This window comes from Orcinus orca, chromosome 20 (genome assembly GCF_937001465.1).
Source record: "Orcinus orca chromosome 20, mOrcOrc1.1, whole genome shotgun sequence".
NCBI lineage: Eukaryota > Metazoa > Chordata > Mammalia > Artiodactyla > Delphinidae > Orcinus > Orcinus orca.
Window position 1 is genome coordinate 35,489,845 of NC_064578.1, and position 26,139 is coordinate 35,515,983.

Here is a 26,139-nt window from a genome sequence, read left to right on the forward strand (position 1 = left end):
TCTGTTTAAACCCAACAATGCTCATTAAGAAGTGGTGGGGATTATGACATTACATACTGCCTACCAGCAGGCATCATAAAAAAAATTTTCCACAATTCTGCCACATAAATTAAATAATAATGCCCAAAACAGGATATTTTAGGTACAATTTAAGAATCAGATTGAATTTTATAAAAAGTCATATTGAAGCTTATAAATCTAAACTTGTCCTCCTGAGAATTGAGAATTAAAATAATAATGAAAGCTAATTTTTATTGAATGCTTAGGGTGTGCTGGGCACTAAGCACTCTCCAAGCCTTACTGAATAATCAATACCAATGTAGGAAGAAATAAGGACAAATACCTACATGTCATGTGCCCATGACATTAATTTCACATGACAGTAACTCCACAAACTCACTCTCTAAATTCCATCAAATATCACACAATACTGTGCCACAGATAATAAAAGGAAGAAATAAACTAAGACAACTCTGAGTGCAGGAATCAAGTCTCTTGCATGCAGAACACCTCCCTAAAGCTCTGTAGCATAAATCAGAAGATTTAGGTCCTAGATCTAGCTTCTCCAGGATGGGTCCACGATGCCAATTTCTTTACAAAAGCAAACTACAGCCTCTAGTGGCACATGTGAGAATAAGAAAGTCTAGGCAACAAAAACATGATTTGAAATTGCCAGAAAAACTGACCCAAATCAATTCCCTGACCTAATTTGCAGTCCTCATTGCTTATTTACTAAAATCTTGGAATGCTTTTTCTTCAATGCGTAAGAATTGTAAATAAGCAAATAAAAGAGAATAAAAAGAACCATTTTTCATGAAAAAGTTTCTGAAATAGTTTCCCATCCCTGCCTAAGGACTCCACGAATAAGGCAAATGGAAAATAAGATGTTATAAAAGCATCGTATTCTTTTCTTTTCCCCACAATCCAAGTTTAATCCATATTCACCAAACTGTAAATATGCATTTAAATTACCCTTGGCCACTGGCAGTTGTTCACTGCTTGCACTGGCCTGCCTGCCAAAGCCCCCACTTATAACCTGCAATGATTTTACAACTTTAAGATTGAGTTTATGATCTTGAGGTTAGAAGTTTTATCTTCAGTTTAATTACTTTCTACTCAAAGTTACATGCCTTCTTTCAAAAAAATTGTTTTAACTGAGATATAATTGACATATTACATTATATTAGTCTCAGGTATACAACATCATATTCTTTTAATCAGTTCATAATTTCTACATTTTTAAATGTTCTACATTTTTAAATGTTCCTTAACACATAAGCTATAGGTATGTTTTCTCACAACTTGCAACTACGAAACAGAGGTTCATGCTTTCCCAAAGCATCTTCCGATATGAGCCACCGAGAACAAAACAACGAACATAACATGCAAATCTCATTCTAATAATGTCAGATTAATCAGAGACACAGTTCTTACAGTTTAATGTATTTTTATAGAAAGGGTATCAAAAATGCAAAGCCTTTATTATCTTTTCTCCTTATTATTCATACTCACTGCAACCCAGCCTCCTTGAAAGAAAGTTTAAAATGCAAACATAATAAATTTGTTATCAAAGATTTCTTACCTCCTCCTACTTGCCTGCTATTGCACTTATTCCTTAAACTCTAAAAGTTATGGGTCATTATTTATGAAATGCTATTGGGCCAAAATAAATATAAAAATATAATATTTAATTATAACTAATTTATAATTGCATTCAAATGAGATTCCAGGAAAGCTGAGGCACAGACGCCACCCCACCCCCACATCCACCGTCACACAGACATCAAGGTTAGTTTGGGTATACCCTGACGGTAGAGGCTTTAGACTAGCAGGTAAGTACCATAAATGTCCTTTCCATTCAAGGTAACACAAAGAGGCCTTTAAGAAAAAGATATACATTATGCCTTGGCTTTTGGTGGTGCTGGGGAGGGGGGGGTGGCTCTAGACAAATGAAAAGGAAGGAAATCAGAGATTAAACCGAGAAGTATTCTACCTATGTCCTCGAATGTCAGACTGATCACACACGCCTCCAAGTGCGATCCTGTGGAACTCTCGGCCCAGAGTCTTGGCCACTGATCTTCCCACGCTTGTTTTACCAACGCCAGGAGGGCCGACAAAGCACAGAATGGGGCCCTTCAGGTTGTTTTTTAGCTGTCTGACAGCCAAGTATTCCAGCACTCTTTTCTTCAATTTTTCCATGGCATAATGGTCATTATCCAGAAGAATCCGAGCTGCTCGAATGTCCAGACGGTCTGTCAAGCAACCCAACAGAAACAATCTGAGCATGTGGAATTTTTCAATGGGAGAACTCCTTTCCAGGCTGGTAAGAGTCAAAATAGTTTTTTGAAAAAAGATGTGACAAGAACAGGCTTGGTTTCTTCTAAATGAGTCCTCAGGGAGACCCGGACTTGGTTTTCTTGCTTAAAAAGATATAGTACTTACAGAAATAGTAGACACTACATAATTAAAAACTCAAGGAGTTAATACTCATTTCATTTGGAATGATTTTCTAGATACACATTTCTATGGAGACATAATTTCTACATATTCTATTTGTGCTGGCATTTGTTCTTTTTTTTTAAGTGTTTTTTTCTTATTACAATTAGTTATATATGCTCATTCCAGAAAACCCTATGACACTAATAAAAGGAGAAGGAAATAGTCACCCATAATTTCATTTCTCCCCTAGAGAAAATCACTACCTTCACTTCAGTACGAATTATTCCAGATTCTGTGTGTGAGGGGGTGAGTGTGTGTGTGTATGCGTGCACACACGCTTACATACCTATTTTTCAAACTAAGATTATATGGGTCTTCAAGTTTTGTAAAATGTTTTTTCACTTATTACAGACATCTTTCAGTGTCAAATGTATTGTTCAGTAACAGTTTAGTGGGTACATATTATTCCATTACTTAATTATCCACACTCATTTAACTAATTCCCTATTGCTGAGCATTTAGGTTATCCACAAATCTTTACAGTTATAAAGCATGCTTCACTGTGCATCCCTGTAACTAAATCTCCACATATATCTGTAATTATTTCCTTCAGCTAATCTTCTAAAACAGAAGAGCTGGGTCAAAAAGAAAATTAAGTCAAAAAAAAAATTAAGACATAAAAAACTGCCTAAGTTCTATCCATTAAAGTCTCACCAGAAATGTATGAATTAGGCCCTGTTTCTAGAGCCAAGCTTTCATTAGGTTTACTGATGTGCTTCAGGCTCTGAAATAATCACAGATTAAACACTAGGTCATGGAAGCCAAAAGGAATTCATCAGCTGGGTGGCAGCTAGAGGATAATCCACAGCCACAATACTGACAGTGAAGAAGAAAATGGAAGAGAGAAAAACACACACAAGTCCACTCTTTCAATCAGTTATTTGGAACCCGTTATACATTTTTCCTACAAGAAAAAAAAAAATGCCTTAAATGGTAGTTTGGTTCCCAAGCTAGTCTACAAAAACCCAGGTAAGCTGTAATGTATGTAATTTAATTATAGTACTATTCATTTTAGTCAGAGTCCTGGCTGAGTGATTTGGAAAGGGAAGAATAAAATTTCTTTCCCTTTCCTGGCTTCAGAAGCCAACCAATGAATATATGAATAAATGAAATGTGGAAAGTTTCCTGTTTCATGATGCTAACACTAAAACCTACCATAGTAAACAAACAAACAAACAAAAACACTTCAGACCAATTCCATTTTGCACAGCTCTAAATATTAAAATGCTTGTAAATCAAATCTATTCAAAGAGTAATCTACTAAGTCCCAGTGGGATTTATTTTAGTTATGCAAAGATGGTTCAATATTCAGTTATCAACATATTTATTATATCATCATGTCCAAGGAGAAACACCTTCCATCAAAATGTCATTTTGTACCTAAAAAGGCACTTGTTGTACGCAACATCCATTCCTAATTAACATTTAGTAAACTAAGAATAGACTTCTATGTACTTTAGGAAAAAATGAAAATAGTGAAGGAATTTCTTCTAATATGCCACGTAAAGACAATTTTAAAAGTTCTTTCAAACTTTTAAGGAAAGATAATTTCCATGTTACGTACTGTTGTATATCTTTTCTATACAGGATGTATCTTTTCTGAATATTATTTTTAATGATTCAGAATGTGTGTTTCCTATTATGAATAATACCTGTGATTAAACATAAAAAATTTAAAACTTACATGAACATATATTTTCCTATTTACAATTAGAAGATTGAAATGGCATCTACTGGCTCCCTCCATTCAAGATGGAAAATCAACAAACTTATTTCCTCCAACTCGTTCCTCTCTGCTTTCCTTTCTGCTTTTGATAATCTCTACTTAGGTAAGCTTCCCTTTACAAGAATTATGAAAGACATTTTCACAGTTTTATGATCTTACTCATAACTATTTAGACCTAAGTCTATATAGTACTGGTTTAGAAGCTCAACATGACTACTTCTGTACCACAATTTACCCATCTTCAGTTCTCCACTGAAATGATGAACAATGAGAAGTGTTTTCGTGATGGGTACATGAGTGCTATGTGTCTCTAATGCTGACCACATCCAGCAGAAACTCTCTGAGCTGTAAAGGAAAAAAAAAAAAAAGCTTTGCCTTGTTTTCATATTTTCTTGGCTATTTCAGTGAAGAATGGGAGCTAGCACTCTGCATTCAAATAAACATTTTGCCCTCAACTCTCCACAATTACATTGTATGAACCTGACAAAAATTCCTAGCTACTAATTAATTTCACTTTACAAATAGGACAAGTGGGAAGGGGAGGAAGCCAAGAGCAATTTACTAGGCTACTAATAGCAAATAATAAAACCTGCAATTTTAATATTCTCAGGCCATTATACTATATACACCCTGCATTTCTCTTAAGTCATTAGTTAAAATAAATCCTGAAGCACAGAAAAACATTACCAAAAGAACACCAAAATTTCAAAACAAGACCCCTGGTGTTACCAAGTTACCTAGATGTGCTGCTTCACATTGTGCGCTAGCCCTACTGTCAACAGAGAAAATAACAGGGTTTGGAAATTACCACCACTCCATCAATGACACAAAAAAATACCTATCAAACACACACCAAAATGGAAGATGTTTCATTTCACACAGATGAAATGAAATCAGAGCAGTTAAACATGTAAAGCTTACTTTTTTTTTTTTTTTGCTGTAGTAGGCCTCTCACTGTTGTGGCCCTCTCCCGTTGTGGAGCACAGGCTCCGGACGCGCAGGCTCAGCGGCCATGGCTCACGGGCCCAGCCGCTCCGCGGCACGTGGGATCTTCCCGGACCGGGGCACAAACCCGTGTCCCCTGCATCGGCAGGCGGACTCTCAACCACTGCGCCACCAGGGAAGCCCAAACATGTAAAGTTTAAATGTAACTTTCTTTCCCGGGTCTAAACTAACAGGGAGCAGGACCCTCTCCAAATCTCACAGAATAGGACCACTTCACTTAAAAGTAGGCAATGGAGAGTGAGGAGTTAACTGAAGACGATCTGAACCAAAATGTATTTCCTAACAGCCCAGCTAGATCCAGACAGACATCAGAACTCAAACTGACCAAGTGACAACTAGGGGCTAATTCAATGGGAATGCATGCTCCCCTGCATTTATCTTACTATGGCATTTCTAGAAAATTTTGAATTAAGAATGAAACTAAGAAATTCAGCTTCAGTTTTTCTGGTAAAACACCGTCAACTAGAGGGCAATATTCTGTCATGAATGTAAACATGAAATAAATTAAGAAATAAATTTACCGACATAGTCCACAGCAGCTGTATATACAGTTGCCAAAAACCTACATGTCCAACAACAGGTAAATGGATAAATCAACTACTGATATATGCAGTAACATGGATGAGCTTTAAAATAATTATGCTGAGTGACGGAACCAATAAAAGGGGGGGGCACATACTATATCATTCCATTTATATATAAAATTTTAGCCACACACATTAATGTGTTAAGTGAGCCTATCAAAAAAAAAACTAATTAATATAGGGTTGTTTTAACCTTAACACTGCCCCAGCATAGTTAACTTAACACAAATATGCTTCATTCTGGGCCCTCTTTGAGACAAAAATAATTTTTTTGAATGCTCAATACCAGACAGCATGGTCCTCTGTAGATTAACCGAAAAGTATTTTTTTTTTAGAAAAGTATTTTTTAATATTAAAAATTCAACATCCTGAAATCTAGTATGTATATCATACCTCATGTGGGGCATAAACGTGCGTTTTAGGGCTAATGCTTCAAAATTTCTAGCATTGTTTTAAATGTAAGAGTTTTATTAGCCAGGATAATATATCTGTTCAATTTTCAAAAGTCAACCATACAGCTATACTTATGCCAAAAGTAGTTCAGGCAATCAACCCCCTGCTGAACTCAACAAACCTTGTATGTAAACTTGACAAAAGAGTGTCCAATAACAGACATAAATTCAAATAAAATGATTCTGAAGATTCTGAAAGACGATTGAGTATATTTCTTACCCCAAGAGAAAATACATAACAAATACATAAGAAAACTGGTATAAAATGCTCCTGATAGGTAGAAAAATTCTACTGAAGGATAGAGAGATGAAAAGAATTTAAACTCTTTAAATAAGTTCTAGTGGGAGAAAAACAAACTTCCAAATGGTAAAACTGTTCCACTGTTATCCTGCCTTTATATGTAATTATTTCCTTTAGAAAACATAAAAGATGTACTGTCTCTAGTACTGAGTTGGCACTTACTGCCAACTACCTCAAAACTGTTTTGTTTTCCTATGTTCCTGACAAAGAGCACATAAATATAAAAGTTTATTGTCTGACTATTGGTATTGAGAAACACATATTTCACCAATTACAGAAAATCTTACTTTCTCCAAAATTAGGCGAAAGGTACTTCCATGAAGCACCTTCTTTTCCTTTTCATCCTAAAACCTACATGACAAAAGTTTGGTCTCTAAATAGTTTACATCATGAACTACTATAACAGGAAGTCAATGGGGAGTATTTCAACAGAATTTGCTTGAGCTTCCTGAGTGACAATCAGACCGCAAAAAAAGGTGTTACTTTGTTTGCTCACCAGTTGTACTTTTGTTCCAGGGAAGTTCCACCATAAGTTCTAAATAATTTCTAGTCAGAGCATATTCTGGCATCGACTGAGGCATTTTTTTGAGCCTGTGTGGAAAGAATACATAGCAAATCTGTTCAAGAACATAGAAAAATTCTGTAAAACAGAAAACCCAAGTATATCTCCCTTTCATGGCCAGATATATCATGCATTTTTGGCTAAACAAATCTGAAAAAAGTTTTAAAAATCTAGTTAATAAAATGATTATTTTGTTTTAAACAGATACTTGCAAACTGGTGGGGAACACTATATGTGATTCTATCCTTGAAATATGGCCTTATCAGTATCTCACAGGGAGGGTCTAAGTCACACTTACCCATGATTTACTTAAGTGCCTAATCATGCATAATACAATAATTACATATTGTTTTGTATCAGAGATGAAGTCAGCTCACCAGATATTTAATAAAAAAATGCAACTTCCAAAATATATGCAGTGCGTAATAAGGTGTTCTGCACACAACAGATGTTCCGCATTTATTAACTAATATCAGAGTCGATATAAAATATGCCTCAACAACATTTATATTCTTAACTGTGAACCTCAGAAGTCAAACCTTCAGTTACCGAGCAATCAGTTAGGTTGATTACAATTCACTCATAAAAGAAAATGCAATATAGTTACAACGTTACAAGTATGGAAAGGAAAAATGGGTTTTCTATTTAACCCTGAGATTATCCAGAAAATGTAATCAATCCATGTACCCTATCCTGTCATCAAGGTTCCCCTGTACTTTATCTTGTACAAAGAGAAAGTGACAGTCCCTACCCTCTAGAGTTTATAATCTAAGGAAGAAAATAGTAACTGAATAAACATTATTTCTAAGCAAAATATGGTCTTTGTTTTTGGCTGCATTGGGCCTTCATTGCTGCGCGTGGGCTTTCTCTAGTTGTGGTGAGCCGGGGCTACTCTTTGTTATGGTGCGGTGTGTGCGCTTCTCACTGTGGTGGCTTCTCTTGTTGCGGAGCACAGGCTCTAGGCGCACGGGCTTCAGCAGTTGTGGCTCGCAGGCTCTAGAGCACAGGCTCAGTAGTTGTGGCGCACGGGCTTAGTTGCTCCGCGGCATGTGGGATCTTCCCAGACCAGGGCTCGGACCTGTGTCCCCTGCATTGGCAGGCGTATTCTTAACCACTGCGCCACCAGGGAAGCCCAAAATATGGTCTTAAGACTGTGAAAAGGAATACTACCTAACACCATACACAAAAATATACTCCAAATGGATTAAAGACTTAAATGTAAGACCAGACACTATAAAACTCTTACAGGAAAACAGGAAAAACACTCTTCGACATAAACCACAGCAAGATCTTTTTTGACTCACCTCCTAGAGTAACAGAAATAAAAACAGAAATAAACAAATGGGACATAAACTTAAAAGCTTTTGCACAGCAAAGGAAACCATAAACAAGACAAAAAGACAACCCTCAGAATGGGAGAAAATATTTCCAAATGAACAGACAAAGGATTAATCTCCAAAATCTACAAACAGCTCATGGAGCTCAATATCAAAAAAACAAACAATCCAGTTAAAAAATGGGCAGAAGACCTAAATAGACATTTTACCAAAGAAGACACAGATGGCCAAGAGGCACATGAAAAGATGCTCAACATCACTAATTATTAGAGAAATGCAAATCAAAACTACAATGAGGTGTCACCTCACACCAGCCAGAATGGCCATCATCAAAAAATCTAGAAACAATAAATGCTGGAAAGGGTGTGGTGAAAAGGGAACCCTTCTGCACTGTTGGTGGGAGTGTAAACTGATACAACCACTATGGAAAACAGTATGGAGGTTCCTTAAAAAACTAAAAATAGAACTACCATATGACCCAGCAATCCCACTACTGGGCATATACCCTGAGAAAACCATAACTCAAAAAGACACATGTACCACAATATTCACTGCAGCACTATCTACAATAGCTAGGACATGGAACCAACCTAAATGTCCATCGACAGATGAATGGATAAAGAAGATGTGGCACATATATACAATGGAATATTACTCAGCCATAAAATGAAACAATAAAATTGAGTTATTTGTACTGAGGTGGATGGACCTAGTGTCTATCATACGGAGTGAAGTAAGTGAGAAAGAGAAAAACAAATACCTTATGCTAACGCATATATATGAAATCTAAAAAAATGGTACTGATGAGCCTAGTTGCAGGGCAGGAATAAAGAGGTAGACATAGAGAATGGACCTGAGGACACAGGGTGGGAGAGGGAACCTGGGGTGAAGTGAGAGTAGCATCGACATATATACACTACCGAACGTAAAATAGTTGGCTGGTGGGAAGCAGCATCACAGCACAGGGAGATCAGCTCGGTGCTTTGTGATGACCTAGAGGGGTGGGATAGGGAGGATGGGAGGGGGGCTCAAGAGGGAGGGGATGGGGGGACTTGTGTATGCATATGGCTGATTCACTTTGTTGTACAACAGAAACTAACACAGTATCGTGAAGCAATTATACTCCAATAAAGATTTATTTAAAAAAAAGACTATGAAAAGGCAGTTGCAATAGTGGTCATGTTTGATAGCATACAGTAGGTGGAAGAGTTGTATCATTTATACTCAGCATTTGAGGAAAAGACTAGTGAAAGTGGTGTTGATTCAGGAGTATTAAGAACATTTTGAGAATCAGATTCTGGTGGAAGAATGAAGAGGAAAAAGCACTCCACAGATCACAGCTATAACCTGAGAATTAGGAAAGCCATAAAGATAAGAAATATAACAGTTGACAACGGAAAGGTAAGATGAATAGAGTGGTCCATGACTATACTAAACTTAAGAAAAGGAGAAAGATCAAAGAATATGAAACAAATGACTCAGCTTTGTAATGCAAATTGGCAGATTCATTTCCATGAGCAACAATTTTTAACGTTAATAAGCAAAATGAAAATACTAGTGAACGAACAGCTTCTACAATTTACCTTTTTATCTCTTTGACGCAGACTTTGTGGGCCTGGTCTGGCATACTGGATGTTCGTATTTTTTTCTCTAGCATGACAATGTCATCATTGTCTTCATCCTCATCCTCATCTTCTAAAGTACCTGGGATGTGTGTAATCCTCCTGATAGGGCGTATTGCTATAACCTAAAGCATAAAGTAGAGAAGTAAAACCACATGTCAAAATAAATTGGAAACGAAGTATCCAGCTAGACATATACATTTTTATGGCTAGAGTCTAAATCTTTAGGAACTAAAGTTCAGAAAAAGTAGGACGCACATGCACATATGGAGGGAGCAGGATTTAAAAAGCAGACCAAGATAAGGTGGACATGATTCTTCCATATATGCTAACACTACCAGCATGAGACAAAAAAAAAAAAAAAGCAAGGAACTGGCTACTAGAAATAATTAAAACATCTAAGAATTGTCTTTTCTTGAGCTACTACTGCAGCCACTATTTTCTTGATAAACTTATGACCACTTAACCATTTGGCAACTGAATAAATTCCATTTTGCCCCCTACACTACAAAGTTTCTCTCTAACATCTTTAATCTTTCCACCATTGCTTCTATTCTGTTTGTCGTCAACAGACAGAAAAGTCCTCCTCCTTTCAAAATATTTTATCTTACCTCCGGTCCCTTCCAGTTATACATTATTTAATTCCCTTGTGATATTCTGCTTTTCCAACAAGAGGCTTTAACCACCACTTCCCCCTTCCTACCAATTACTTAGTAATTTGTACTTTGTACTTTGGTTTTTGTCTCCATTGTGCTGAAATCGTTCTTTGAAATCCAACAACAGTCTCCTTTGCCAAGTCAAATGGTCTTATTTAAGTTCTCTTTCTCCATGACTCTCTATCATATTTTAAAACTACCTGCTCTTTTGAAATTCTCAACTCATTAATATCATGAATCAACTCTAGCCATTACTGGAGCAAAATGGTATACTGGTATTGAATTTACACTTGATCTTAGCCAAAAGGCCGAGAAGCAATGGTATTGAATTTAAATGTCTCGGAATTTATTTTTTAACCTATGAAATTACCTATTTAATACATTCAAATATATAAAGTTAAAAACATAAAACAGTAAAAAAAAAAGTTATTTTATAAAAACAGAAATATTAAATACATACTTTTATTCTCGCATTAAGTCATTAGCAAACAAAATTAATAAAATATTTTAAAGTATGAAAAGCTAAAAATAAAATATTTAAGTGAGATTTTATAAAAGCACATCAATTATTTCATTGCTGAGACAAAAGTACTGTTTTATGCAATTTTTCCCCAGCCGCTAAAAGAGAACTTTGAACTCTTCGGGGAATAGGCAAGGAGACAGTTTTAGGCAAACTCCAAAAATTGTCCTCTGATTCCTACATTTTCAAGTAACAGTTGCTTGTTTGATAATTTTCTGGAGCAACTTTCTTTTTAAGCAATGGTAATATTAGTTGCTAGCAAGCTGTAAGTTTTCTGTCTCCCAATGCAGAGTGTACACTGGCTTGTCCTTTTGCACAAAATAAATAACTGAGTTGATCTGATCTCAAGCAGATTTCTGGTGTTTGCTTTCAATGGCATGGTATTCTAGAACACCAACCACCAGATGAGCTACTCCCATCTCTCTCATTCTCAGCCTACTTTCCTGCTCCTTCTTTAGTCCCACCAGGGAGGAATCCTTCCCGTCTGCTCTTCTGTCTCCACAATGTCTTCTCTTCAATGGAGGAACGCTTCTGTGCTGATGACCATCAAATCTGTAACATTATTCTCAACCTTCCACTGAATCTCCAACAGCCTTCTGGTTCTCCAACAGCTTTCTTAGAACCATCATCACTCTTGTCCACATCAAATATGTTTTCCTGATCCTAACTCTGCCCACACATAACAACAGTAAAACCAACAGCTCAAAGTAGTCTTCAGACAGATCGCATCTTCCATACAAATACACAAATCAATAGAGAAGTGAAGGATTATTTGATAATGGTGTTAGGTCAAATAAAAAGGGAAAAAATATAACTGCTATCGTTACCTTATTAACAGGGCAAAATAAAATACATATAGGTTAAAAAGTTAAATACTTTTTAAAAATCAACAAAAGGAAAACTAAAAGGAAAGTGGATATTATCAAATCCCGGGAGGATAGAGGACTCTAAGCTTAGAAGAAGGGAAAAGACTAACAGTTTATATATGAAAATTGAAACTTTTACAAGTTAAAACAAAAAACTTTTATAAGTTAAAAAAAAAAAGTCAGCCAAAAAACTTTAAAAAGTAAAAACAATTAAATTTTTAAGAAAGCCAAATTATGGCACAACACACTGACACAGTCCTTTTAGGAAACAATTCTGTGGTATGTTCTTAATACTGTATACAATGAAAAAAAGTCATACTCAAAGACACTCATCGTGGTTATTTGCCAATTTTTAAAATACTGAAAACATCACACAATGTTTGGCAGAAAGAAAAATGGCTTAGTAAACTATCCCTTTCAATGATTACCAAAACAAAAACAAAAAATGAGAAAATGTCTACATGCTTAAAAGGGAAAAAAAAAAAGGTCCAGACAAGGAGAAGTAGCAGGGGGAAACAAACTAAAATTCAAAATTGTATCAGTAACTTGAGTGTAAGAGACAATGAACTTGTTTCTTCTTGTTCCTTTATTTATTCCCCCATGTTTTTTCTTCAAAAAAAAAAAAAAAAAACCCTGAATCTCACATCACACAAAAACAACTAGGAACCTGAAGAAATGGATTAAAAGAAGCATTTACCCGCTTATCATCATCTTGCTTGTGTTTTCTGGTTTTCTGAAGTAATTTCAGGCCTTCGATTTGTCTGACAAGCAGTGGTATGGTCATCTTGAACCGTTCCTCCAGACTCACAGCATCTAAAATCTGAGGAAATGTATAGCATCTCTCTCTCAGAAACACATGCTCCAAAAACAAGGCAGTCAAGACTCATGACTTAAATTGAGTAGAAAAGACAATTCTATCAATATTCACAGCTACACTATGGTTAACACAACCAAATTATCAGCAAGGTAATCTGACACAAATATCAGAATCCTAAAAAAAACAAGAATAGGGCTTCCCTGGTGGCACAGTGGTTGAGAGTCCACCTGCCAATGCAGGGGAAACAGGTTCGTGCCCTGGTCCGGGAAGACCCCACATGCTGCGGAGCGGCTGGGCCCATGAGCCATGGCCGCTGAGCCTGCGCGTCCGGAGCCTGTGCTCCTCAACGGGAGAGGCCACAGCAGTGAGAGGCCCGCGTACCGCAAAAAAAAAAAAAAAAAAAAAAAACACAAGAATAAAAATACCTTGAGTTTCCATTTAAAGATGAAGCCTTATGTATTGTTCCAAGAGCAAGAACAAAACACATTTTATGTCAACTCTTTCTGGGAATTATTCTCTTAAAGCCCAGTCTACATATTAGGTCTATACAAACTTTAGGTTCAAAATATTAAATTTTTACATACACAAGAGACTAGGAGCACTTTTAACCAACCTCCACTAACAATTTGTCTGAGTGACTAATACTCTCTGGTCCTTCAGTAAAATACCCTTGCTAAGCCTACAGCTAGGTCACTCTCTAGAGCTCCTGCCTTCTCTGCTCCTACCAGCTGAACCGAATTCTTGTGTTTAAACCCAGCCTGTCTGCATTAGTTGCACTTGCTAGTATAATTGTTAGACTGAAGTATTAAATAAACTGGGGATTTATTTAATAAATAAGGAGGGTTGTTTCAATGAAAACTAACTTTAATGTTCTACGAAGATTCAATAAAGCAGACTGCTTAAAAGTACTACAAAAATAAATGTGCAAGAAAACTTTTATAGTTTGCAGGAAAGACATTCAAATCTAAGAGTCCGCACTTGGATTATTTTTCAAGTATCTTAGAAACTCATTTCACTTTAAATAAAAAAACCTGAAAATCATAAAAAATCATAAATATCGCATCATAGGGGTGGTTAACGTAAGAAACCTGAAGAATTCTAAAAAAGCAGGCCTATACACAAGGGAAAGGTCACAGCTCCACACTTTTAAAAGTAGTGAGACATGGGCTTCCCTGGTGGCATAGTGGTTGAGAGTCCGCCTGCCGATGCAGGGGACACGGGTTTGTGCCCCAGTCTGGGAGGATCCCACATGCCGCGGAGCGGCTAGGCCCGTGAGCCATGGCCGCTGAGCCTGCGCGTCTGGAGCCTGTACTCCGCAACGGGAGAGGCCGCAACAGTGAGAGGCCCGCGTACCGTAAAAAAAAAAAAAAGTAGTGAGACAAAGCATATTTATATATTTAAGTTAAATTAAATATTTAGCTTTTTTATTATTCTAGCTTTAACTTTTTCCACAAATTGACAGACTACCAGTACTGATAATGCAAATACAAGAACTGCCTAAGTATACAAAAATGTAAAGCAATCACTGTAAAAGTCAACTTAAGCCTCGTAAAAGCATCTTAACTACTTGAGTCTCCAGTATCTTACCTGAAAGTCAAAACTTACTATCTAGATCTCAATAGGAAGTGACAAAGCAACGTGGCATTCCAGAGTGGAACACTGTTACCTGGAGCTTCTCTTTGTTGCTTGTTCGGATAATTGATGTCAGAATGTCTGGTAAAGCTTCCCTCGGAAGACTATCTAAAAGACGTCTCAATTTAGCAACTGCGGGGACAGACATATCCAACATTTCAACCAACTACAAGGGAAAAAAAAGTCTTTTTAATGAAATATGGCATTATTTGTGAATTTAAAAAATCAAATTGTCATAGAGGTTTAATGTTTTGGCCTCAGGGAAAGTCTTTGTTTCTGAAAAATCACTGATTATTAGAGTTCAGGCATTTTTACAGGACTCAGAGGAAAAGAGAAGTACTTTTAAAATGTCAATCAGAATGAAAAGCAAAAATGGTTCAGAAAGTGGATAAGGGCTTCCCTGATGGCGCAGTGGTTAAGAGTCCGCCTGCCAATGCCGGGGACACGGGTTCGTGCCCCGGTCCGGAAAGATCCCACATGCCGCGGAACGGCTGGGCCCGTGAGCCATGGCCGCTGAACCTGTGCGTCCAGAGCCTGTGCTCCGCAACGGGAGAGGCCACAACAGTGAGAGGCCCGCATACCGCAAAAAAAAAAAAAAAAAAAAAAAAAAAAGTGGATAATACTAATGTTTATAAAAGGCTTTGTAAATTTGTGATTTTATTTTACTTTGGAAAAAAATTAAAATTTATAGAAAAATTGCAATAGTACAAGAAACTCCTTCCCCTAATATCCTTCCCCTAAATTCACCAATTGTTAACATTTTGTTACATCTGCTTTCTCTCTCCCCAACTCTATACACACACACACACACACACACACACACACTATTACTGCTGAATGTTTTACAGTAAATCACAGACATCATGACCCTTGTTCTTAAGAACCAAGGCATTCTCTTACACAATCAGTGTAATTGTCAAATTCTGGAAATTTAACATGGTTGATGCTATTATATTAACCAATCGGTAGCTGAAATACTGTTTTTCAGAAGAACACTGGATTAACTAGAATCTGAGCACTGACTGAATGATTTTTTAAAAAACAACTTCCAGGGTATAGCCTGGAGTTAAGACAGATTAAGCTCAAGGCAACCTTTCAGTAACTGTGATAGTCACTGGGGCTACTGACAAAGTTTCCCTTTCCTTTTCACCTCATGGTAGGGCTGCTCTATCTCACCTTTGAATACAGATGTACATGGCTATGGGTCCTGCCTTGAACCATGAAACATGAGGGGAAGTGACAGTTCCTTCTGGGCAGAAGCATCAAAAGCCACTGAGAGCTCTGCCACATTTCCTTTTCCTTCCTCAGCAATAACGGAAGCACGTTTTGAAATGAATCTCCAACCCACTGGGGTCCCGAGGTGACTCTAATTGCTAGATCACCACACTCGCTGGTTTGGGGCATGAAGTGTGAGTGAGAAATGCACCTTTGTCACGCTATGTGACTGAGATTCTGGAGTACTTAACACAGCAAAACTAACTTAACACCACACTGACTAACACAGATGATGTACCAAATCCTCATACAGTCACTCTAATGAGATTTCATATGCCAGAAATAAGCAAACCTCTCTAAAAGCACTGTAACTTTGGAACCTATCTGTTACCTGCCTAGAGTCAAAAGAATTAAAGCATAATTATGATGACGCTGTCCAGGTGGGAGAAGTAGATAATAAAATTGGAAAACTCTTTCTCCTAAAGTCATTCTAAGAAAATAAAACAGTACTTCAAGTACTGTTAAAACAGTACTTCATTCTCCAAGTACTTATTGAGTACAAACTATCTGTCAGACACAATAAAGGGCTCAGTGTAACATGGTTAAAGCAGGGATGAATTCAAGTTTGGTAGGGAAAAGAGACCTACAAGACAAATTTCAATACAGCGTGATAAGCATTATATTAAAAGGGATGTTTAAGCGATTGTGGATACGCATGCAAAGGAGCACTAACAGCCTATAGGAGTTGGGAAAGCATAAGTCAGGTCTGAAAATTCAGAGGAGAAGCACTCTTAGCAGACAGAACAGAAGGTAAAATCACAGAGACATGAAATAACAAGATGTGAAGCTCTCTGACATACAGTGTGGCTAGAACTCTGGGTATAAATGGAAGTAACTAGAGTTGCGAAGGGCCTTAACGTTATACCAAGAAATGTGAACTTTACCCTAGAGCCGTTAAAGTCTTCTACTCAGGGGAGAGGCATACCCAAAGCTTCTTTAGAAAGGATTAATGAATAGGTGGGTGACAAAGAGAAGCAGCTAGAAGGAAACCGAAAGCTCCTGAAGAAGTCTACTGCTGAGGGCTGTAGAAGATGTAGAGGGGATGGAAGAAAAGCATTAGCTGGAAACAATCCTGATGTCTAAGAAGAGAAATGATAAAATTATGATATCCCAACTCAATGGAATTCATAAAAGTACTTAATACAAAAGTTAGGTATAGATAAGAAAACAAAACATAAGACTGAATAGGAACCAAGACACGAAGACAAGCAAAAATAAAATTGGATGCATGATGGCAGTAAATAGTGGTGATGTTTCTCTCTAAAAATCCCTTTAATGTCATTACAGAATCTTTACATATTTAAATTTTTGTTGTTGATTGATAGTGGAGAGAAGTAAAGAACAAGAGAAAGAAGCTATAAAGCTATGTCCAACATAAGAACGGAGACTCAGGGAGGATTACTCAGGAAAAGGAAGACAAATTCTATTTTCCCCTCTATTTTCTTCACTCCTGAACAGCACATTCACTTACTCTGGTTCTCAAACTGAAGTCTCTTTCAGCCCCCACAGCAGCTGTAGTGCCAAATTTTCTATTTTTCTATTGTTGTTCACCACACTAGCAATGTGTAGCTTCAAATGCCACATCAGGTACAAATACCATAGGCTATGAACACCTGCCTATGCACGCCTAATGTGTGCTTCCCTCCCAGAATTCTAGAGGATCAAGGTTTCAGCCATACTTGAAACCATGGGCTTAATCTTCCATACCACTCACAGTGTGATCCTGACTTCTGAACCAACATAACATATAATTTGATGCCTAGATAGTCTAGTGACAAATAGCTTCTGTACAGTATTTTAATGTTTAAGATTATTTAGGTTTAATAACTACCTGGTTTGGAGACACTGGAAATTATAAGGAAAACTCTAGAAATACTCTTTGGAAAAAGTTTAGGAAGGGTTGGCTAGTATGTCCTAGAATGATTTAGGTACAATCCCAGACAAAAGCAGTTTGAAATCAATGTACTATAATATACTGAGAAATCATTTAAACATATACTGCCCGAAAACTTCACCACTCAACAAATTCATCACATCTTAGGGCAACAAAGAAACCGAAGAGGGTTTTAAGGAAAAACTAAAAGCAACTCACTTGTACTGCATATTTGTAAAACTGTTCCGATAGTTCTCCTAGCTCCTCCCTAGTCTTACAGGTGTTGGGAAACTCCTCCAGCCAGTCCAGCTGTTCCACTTTGGCAACAGGATATGGCTTCTCTTTTATGACCTGTACGATCTGGAAGCGGCACAGGCCCGTAATCAGCAAAGTATAATGGGGCTTGGGCCAGTTACTGCCCACAACCTGGACCGCCAGTGCAGCTGTCCCAATCCTGAAAAACACAGAACATCAGTATTACAAATGCTCAATATGGTAGAAGAGAAACTTACCTCAAGAATAAAGACGCAGACGTAGAGAATAGACTTGAGGACACAGGGAGGGGGAAGGGTAAGCTGGGATGAAGTGAGAGAGTGAAAACGACATATATACACTACCAAATGTAAAATAGATAGCTAGTGGGAAGCAGCGGCACAGCACAGGGAGATCAGCTCGGTGCTTTGTGACCACCTAGAGGGGTGGGATAGGGAGGGTGGGAGGGAGACACAAGAGGGAGGGGATATAGGGATATGTGTATACATATAGCTGATTCACTTTGTTGTACAGCAGAAACTAACACAACGTTGTAAAGCAATTATACTTCAATAAAGATGTTAAAAAAAAAAAAAAGAAACCTCAAAAGGGTTGCCTTTTCTGAGAAATTCATTAAAAACCAAAGAACGTCCCAAGTGCAAATGAATTATTTCTCTATTTAACTTAGCATCCAGTACAAGTCCCTACCATCTGATATGGGGCCATCTCATTCTAATTAGCCATTCAAAAATTAGGTAGAAATTCCTAAACATCTGGATTATTTAAGCACAAAAACATGAGTAAATGCAGCTGAGATTTATACAGGAATTAATTTTGCCCGCTGGGAATGAGGCAATCTTACACCAGAATATATATGAGCATTTTAGACAGATTTAAACAGCGTGATGTAAACCAATCTAAGAAATCTCCTTCCGATACCAGTTTTGCTACTAACACCAAGCCAGGTTTTTTACATAATCAATCTATAAAACTGCCATCAGATCTGGGAATTAACACGTATGTCCTTGAATTTTGAATTTCTCAATCTGGGGCTAAATATCAGAGGCCACACTTTCATGGACTGAGGAGAGTTAGTCACAGACCTACATCTCAGGAAGACGTCAACCTAGTTCTGTTTAAGTGGTAATCACCTCACCTAACACGAGCTGAAAAATGTTATACTTTAAGTCTTAGCTCCATATCACGCAATTCTGACCAAGTCACATATAAACTAATTCACAGAAAGAAAGCTTCATCCAAACTAAGCTGAAGTGATACGAAACAGAAAGATCAATGTTCAGAGGACACTTCCAGATCCCAAACTACCATTATAGTTTCTCCCCTCAGGCACAGGAAAGCTTGTAATTTCAGAAAGAAACTAAAATCAAAGTGACCAGAGCTCTCAACACCCTGGGACCATGGTGACATTGGAATACTACACTTACCCGTCTCAAACATACTGATATGATATACAGACAGTATGTGCATATTTTAGTGAGCTTGCTCACTTCTAGATGCAGTTAATTCTTGATTAGTTCCTCGTAAATGATTCATTCTGTAGATTGTCTGTACCTTCAGCTTCCCACCACCACTCAGTTTATTCTGAGCCATGCATATAATTTCCTGAACACCCTTCCAGGCATATCACGTGGATAAAACTCGATTTAAACAAGAACTTAAACCAAAAAATTAGGAAGATAATTTGGTGGAGAGAAAAAACATCATGTACTTTAAAAACCTGAAATGATCTGGCAATCATCTATTGAGTTATTTGTGTCGTGGCTGCTTTTCTTCAGTCACTAATCAAACAGTAGGTTCTATCTCCCATTCCCTTAAAACCAACTCCGACTGCCTGAAAGAGTTAGCCATACCTAAACTGATTAGAGACCAACGAAGACTATAATTCACTGCAGATGACAACCACCAATGCTTACACAATGCAGGAAGAGTTTACAGTTCTATATACAAGAAACATTAACAGACAAGAAACCAGGTTCCTGGTCTAAGGGGTTTACAAACCAGAAGCCAAGGAGAAACCAGAGAGAGATGAGACAAATCCAAACTTCCAGATTAGGAAACAAATTTAATTATTTGGGGTATGTCACTGATTAAAGGTAAGACTAAAAGTGAGTTTTCTAACAAAGCAAATAAAATAGTTTTCCTAACTGTGAAAGGAAGATGTTCCAAACTGGAAAGAGATTAAGTTGGATTTATACTATGCTTTTCCTCCTAATAAAAAAAATATATATAGGGCTTCCCTGGTGGCGCAGTAGTTGAGAGTCCGCCTGCCGATGCAGGGGACACGGGTTTGTGCCCCGGTCCAGGAAGATCCCACATGCCGCAGAGCGGCTGGGCCCGTGAGCCATGGCTGCTGAGCCTGCACGTCCGGAGCCTGTGCTCTGCAACGGGAGAGGCCACAACAGTGAGAGGGCCGCGTACCGGAAAAAAAAAAAATATATATATATATATATATACACACACACACACATATATATATATAAAGGTTTTAAATATGTTAATTATTTCTTGCTTTAAATCACTTATAGTTGACAACATACCTAAAAAAATAAAAGGGTACATAAAAAGAATGTACCCTTTTTAAAGGAAAAAACAATGATGTGTGAAATAATTAGATGGCTAGAAACAAACTACCTAGTGAAAGACATTTGGGGTAAAAGCTCTGGAAAGAAAGACGACGTTTAATGTTATTTTAGACAAGTTGCATTGCATGTTGGGCTCTAGGTTTTACATATAAAAATAGGTAAACAAAATATTCAATTAATCTAATACTTTCCTTCTAACTATGATCCATATGATACAGAGGCTTTATATCAACTCAGTCATCTTTCAAAATATCCTAGTTCTTCTATTACTATGCACTTTATTAGGCATGACCAAAAGCAACAATTTGATTTTGCAACAGATCCGCATTTATTCGTACCCAAATGTGTAGTGTTTTTTCCATTTAGGTTGTAGCTCTGTAAATCTACACCTTAATTACTGTGGTATTTTACAGTACAAAGAATTTCTGAAATTCCTGAGAACTACTCTCAGAGTTGTAAAATATTATTTTAACCCAAAGTCTGACAACAATGGATAAGATTTGTATAATTTGGAAACTGACTTAGATAATATAAGTTTTTGAGAACCATCAAACTACAGTGGTGGGAAAATCTAAAAGCAGCACTACTGCAAAAAGCAGTTTTCCAAGATGAGGATAGCTGTGGTCTATTTGCCAACCACTTGCTTTTTTCTTTTCTTTCGTTTTTTCTTTACTTTAAAGCCCTCCATTTTTCTTGGAATCCTTAATCTTCCAAATCTTTTTTCCAAATAATGCTACTTCAGTTCTGCCCATATTAAAAGAAAGAATATGGGGTCTTCCCACTCCTTCCCCCAACCTCCATTTGTGAAATCTACACTTAAAACTACCTATGTGGGCAATGGTAAAACCATTAACATACAGGGTTATTGCACTGCAGTTTACAGAAGGCTTTCATAGGTATTATTTCATCACACACCACCGTTCACCTCTGTGAGGAAGGTAGCACTTTATTAAAAATGAGTAATTCAGATTCAAAAAGGGTAAACAGGTTAGTTATCCATGATTACAAGGATATTAAATAGCAATAGGGGAGCTGAATTAGGTTTTATGACAAATTATACTCTTTTCCCACCACAATGGACAATATGAATTTGTACTTACAAGAAGTATAAAAATAAACACTATTAACATAGCTTCTAAATAGCTGAGATACTGCAAGGCACAGCTATTATTTAATATCTAATGTTTACATCTTAACAACACTTAAGGAAGAGAAGTATTTCCACCAAAGCTCTGGAAGCAAAAGTTACACACTTCTGGGAAAGGACCACTGAAACATCTTTTTGGTTTTGACTTGGTGTCACCCAACTTATCTTCCTGAATATCTGATGATTTTGAGCAAAATGTATCATCACTGTTAATAAAGATTTAGAAACAAGGAAAGAGTCTATTAGGATAGTCCCAAATTCTACCAGAGATGAGGCTTCTGTGACTACAGGGTTTTTGATTTTCACTCCTTTCTTGAAAGTTCATTTCTGAATTTAAGAAACGCAACTTGCAGACAGACCTTCCTTAAAAAGAGTAAATGCAGGGCTTCCCTGGTGGCGCAGTGGTTGAGAGTCCGCCTCCCGATGCAGGGGACACGGATTCGTGCCCTAGTCCGGGAAGATCCCACATGCCGCGGAGTGGCTGGGCCCCGGAGCCATGGCCGCTGAGCCTGCGCGTCCTCCACAACGGGAGAGGCCACAACAGTGAGAGGCCCACATACCACCAAAAAAAAAAAAAAAAAGAGTAAATGCAGACTTAGGAACATCTAAGTAGAGCTATTCATTACATACTTGCTAATATAAAAGACTAAATTTTAAAATCTTAGTGTTATCAGATTTCTTGAATGCTGAAGAGTGCTAATAGATACAAATAACAGTAACACATGGAGAGAGGCTTGGCAAATTATGAAACTGTGTATCTGCTCTATATAAATCATTCATTTTTTGTCAGACAAATGCCAATGAAACTAATTTGGGGTCCTAGAGATGAAGTACACAGAAAATGAAGAGGGACTGAGCATTCAGCACTATGAGGAAATGAAGGCAGGTGCCCTGAAGAATGGAAGGCTGGGAGAAGACTGCAGGGCAATCTTGAAATGCATGAAAGGACAGGCATAAGGAATGCTAATTATCCATTTGCACTAAGAAAACAATGGGTCACTGAGGAGCCACTAAAAAGACAGTTCAGTGAAGCAGGGTGGTCTGAGGTGGCATGGGAACCAAACTCTAGACTGTGGGGATATTATCCAAAGCTCCTCCTGTGTTAGGCGACATGCCTGCACACTGACGTGCAGATAGGGACTGTGCTGTTCAAAACGGTAAAGGAATTGGTTCAGGTAAGTCAACACCTGGCCCTGCCACTTTGTATGACAAGGAACCCAGGGGAACAAATTACTTCTGCTGCTCCCTGAAGACTGAGGCATTGTCACCTGGATGGTCTAAAGGAAACTAGGGACAGAAAGAGAGCCCTCACCGTCCCTCTGATGTCCTACTACCACCTGGAAAAGCAGGTAACTGGGAAAGGACAGATTTGCGTATCGCAACAGAAATAACATTATAGACAACGCAGTACTTGTACTATTAAAGCTCTTTTAGGGACTTCCCTGGTGGTCCAGTGGTTAAGACTCCCCGCTTCCACTGCAAGGGGGTGTGGGCCAAAATAAAATAAAATGGTTACTTTAAAAAAAGCTCTTTTAACTTTTTAAAGTAAGAGCATTTAAAGGTGATATTAGAGAAAAAAGACATTGGAACCTAATACTAAGGAATGCAATGCAAACTTTCTACAGACTTTTCAAGTAGCAAATAATATTTCTAGGATAACGAGATGGTCTGCTGGGTCCTCATAATGCTGAAGTTCTATGAAGAATTTTCTATGTATGTTTTCTAACTTAAATGATTAAATTTTAACACTGCTATTCATTTAAAACAAAGGCAGCAATATGAACAGCAAGGACCAGATTACCCATCATCTGATATTAGTGATTACTTCCAAGCAGAAGAATTTAGTTGTTTTGGAGGAATTTACATAAAAGAAATTAAAAACCCTCCAAAATCTTGCCAGAATCATACCAACAAATAGTCACTCAAACCTGAAACATGACTAATCTACTTTCGAAATTCACAGTGTACCCATGGGTAATCAGCAGAACTAAAACAAAACAGCTTATCTTGAGCACTCTTGCCTCAACAGGCAACTAAGTACCTGGGCACAGAAAGCAAAAAATTAGGGGAGAAATAAACAAAGGCTAAAGGAGTGGGGTCATATGTAGGGAAACCAAAATCCAACACAATTTGTCACAGTTTACTGAAACTCTAAAAGTACCCAATTCCACTCAAGCAAGAAGCAAAGTATATCAGATGGAAACCAAAATGTTTTCCATGCTTGAGAAAAGCGAGGCTTTTGCAATGTGGACCAACAATGGACTGCTATGGTTTTTTTGGTTTTGTTTTGTTCTGTAAGAGGAGGGGAGGAGAACCAAATCTCCTCTGAGAATTTTAACAAAGCTATGGACTCTCCTTTAAAAGGAGAGTATATAATCACAAGATTTTGGACAAAAATAAGACATTCCTAACTCTCCCCAAAACCATTGAGAGTCAGGCTACACCTTATTTTAAAAAAGGATAACTGTAGGTGAACGAGGGAGGAGCTCTAAGTTGAAAATACCTCAAGAAGAGTTAAGGAAAGGAGGCAGGGGCTTGGGAGGCTTGAAGATAATGGCATTTGTTGAGAGCATGCTGCGTATCAGTGCTGTCTGGTAGAAATATAACGTGAACCACATATGTAATTTTAGTAGCCACATTAGAAAATAAGACAAGTGAAATGCTAATATTTTACTTAATTCCAACATTTAATCTATATAAAATTTATCAACAACACATTTTTCATACTAAATTTTCAAAATCTAGTGTGTAGTGTACACTTATAGCACATTTAGGGTGACCAACCACCCTGGTTTGTCTGGAACTAAGGGTTTTCCTGGGATATAGGACTTTCAGGGCTGAAACCAGGACAGTCCCTGGCAAACCGGGACAACTGGTCACTCTAATACTACCATCTCAATTTGAACAAGCCACATGTCAAGTGCTCTGTAGCTAGTGGCTACAGTACTGGTCAGTGCAACCATTTATCCAGCCTGGCGCAAAACAGACCACACATGTGATTTCACTTCATCTTCATAACACACGTAAAAGACGGATGCTGCTAGTTTCCAAATTACAGGTGAAGAGAGAAATAAGCACAGGTTCAATCTGTCACCCAAAGTCACACAACTAGGGCCACGGTGTAGGGGAATCCAGTGGTAAGCTTGGGGCCTAAGAAACGTTACGATATGAGAAGACATGAGAAGATAGGAAAGTTCTAGAAAGGGAGAAAAGGGACAATGTGAACAGGGAAGGCCCTTTAGGAAGGAAAACAGAAGCAGTGAGGGGAAGAGAGAAGGCAGGGGGCGGGGGAGGCAGGGAGTGTGTTAGACAGGCACCCCCAAATTAATAAGGAAATGGTGCAATTTAGGATGGGACGGGAAAAGAGAAAACGTGAAGCAGCAAAGTATCTCCGTTAAGAGGACAAAAGAGGTGGGAAAGAAATTAAAGAAGGAAGACAGGAATGGGGGAAGGCAAGAGAGAAAGGAAAAGAAAGAGGGGGGCCTGGAAGGTTAAGAGCACCGGCCTAGGAGTCTGAAGACCCGGGGGGCGGGAAAGGAAATTCCCATCAGATGCTGAGCAGCTAATCGTGCAGCTTTCACGACTCCGTGAGTCATCTCATTTAACGGTCACGAGGCATTCCTCTGTCACCCCCGTCTGGCGCGTGAGTCGTCTGAAGAGGCGGAACACCGCCACGGGGCCCCCCGAGCCCCACGCCCCGAGGCCGGGCCGGGTCTCGGGAGGAGGCCGCGCCGCCGCCGCTGCCGCTGAGCCGCCCAGCCTACCTGTGCAGCGGCGGCAGGTCCTGCGCGTCGCTGGCCGGGTCGGGAGTGTTGGGGATGACGCCCAGGATGGTGCTCTGCAGCGACGTGCCCTTGAGCAGGCGGCTCCGCACCAGCTGCAGGTTGCGGGCCGAGTCCACGCTGGTGCGCATGGTGGAGCCCGGCAGCAGCACGCCCTCGTGCGTGAGCAGAAGCGGGAGGCGGCTGGGGATCTGGATGGGGCTCAGGGATGACATGGCGACGGCCCTCCGCGCCGGGAGAGTCCCCGGGAGCCCCCCCGGGAGCCCGACAGCCAGCTTCGCGCGGCCTACACGGCAACTACCAACCCTCACACCCCTGCGCGCCGCCGCTTCCGGCTCTGCGCTCCCGCCGGCCCCCGGGCTCGGCCGCCGCCCCGCGCCGTACACACGCGAAGAGATGCGCACTCCACCCGCCGGGGCGACCCCTGCCTCCCGGCCCCGCTACTCCGCTTTCTGCAGAGGCTCCCACAGAGCAGAGCTGTATGCCCAAGGATGATCCCATGTAAATTGTGTCCACTTGAAATGTTTGCACCTTTCTATTCGAATTGATTTTAGATGTACAAAAATATAGTAGGGAGTTTTCACGTACCTGTCACCCAGCTTCCCCTGTAATCATCTTACACAATCAT

At 38.7% G+C, this 26,139-nt stretch overlaps 1 protein-coding gene across 2 annotated transcripts in view; it reads right to left on the reverse strand.

Annotated features, from left to right (window-relative positions):
- LONP2 (lon peptidase 2, peroxisomal) overlaps positions 1–25,842 on the reverse strand; it is a 95,792-nt gene extending 69,950 nt beyond the window's left edge. The window contains exons 1-7 of one of the 2 annotated variants that reach the window (XM_004264874.4): positions 25,494–25,841; positions 17,947–18,181; positions 14,614–14,745; positions 12,828–12,950; positions 10,050–10,213; positions 7,064–7,158; positions 1,994–2,252 (exon numbers count right to left, since the gene is read on the reverse strand). In XM_004264874.4, the coding sequence (XP_004264922.1) occupies positions 1,994–2,252; positions 7,064–7,158; positions 10,050–10,213; positions 12,828–12,950; positions 14,614–14,745; positions 17,947–18,181; positions 25,494–25,726 (1,241 nt within the window). In that variant the 5' untranslated portion in view covers positions 25,727–25,841. Of the gene's footprint in view, positions 1–1,993; positions 2,253–7,063; positions 7,159–10,049; positions 10,214–12,827; positions 12,951–14,613; positions 14,746–17,946; positions 18,182–25,493 lie in introns of both variants that reach the window. The other variant, XM_033418885.2, reaches the window with a different exon arrangement.
- Between the last annotated feature and the right edge of the window lie 297 nt (positions 25,843–26,139).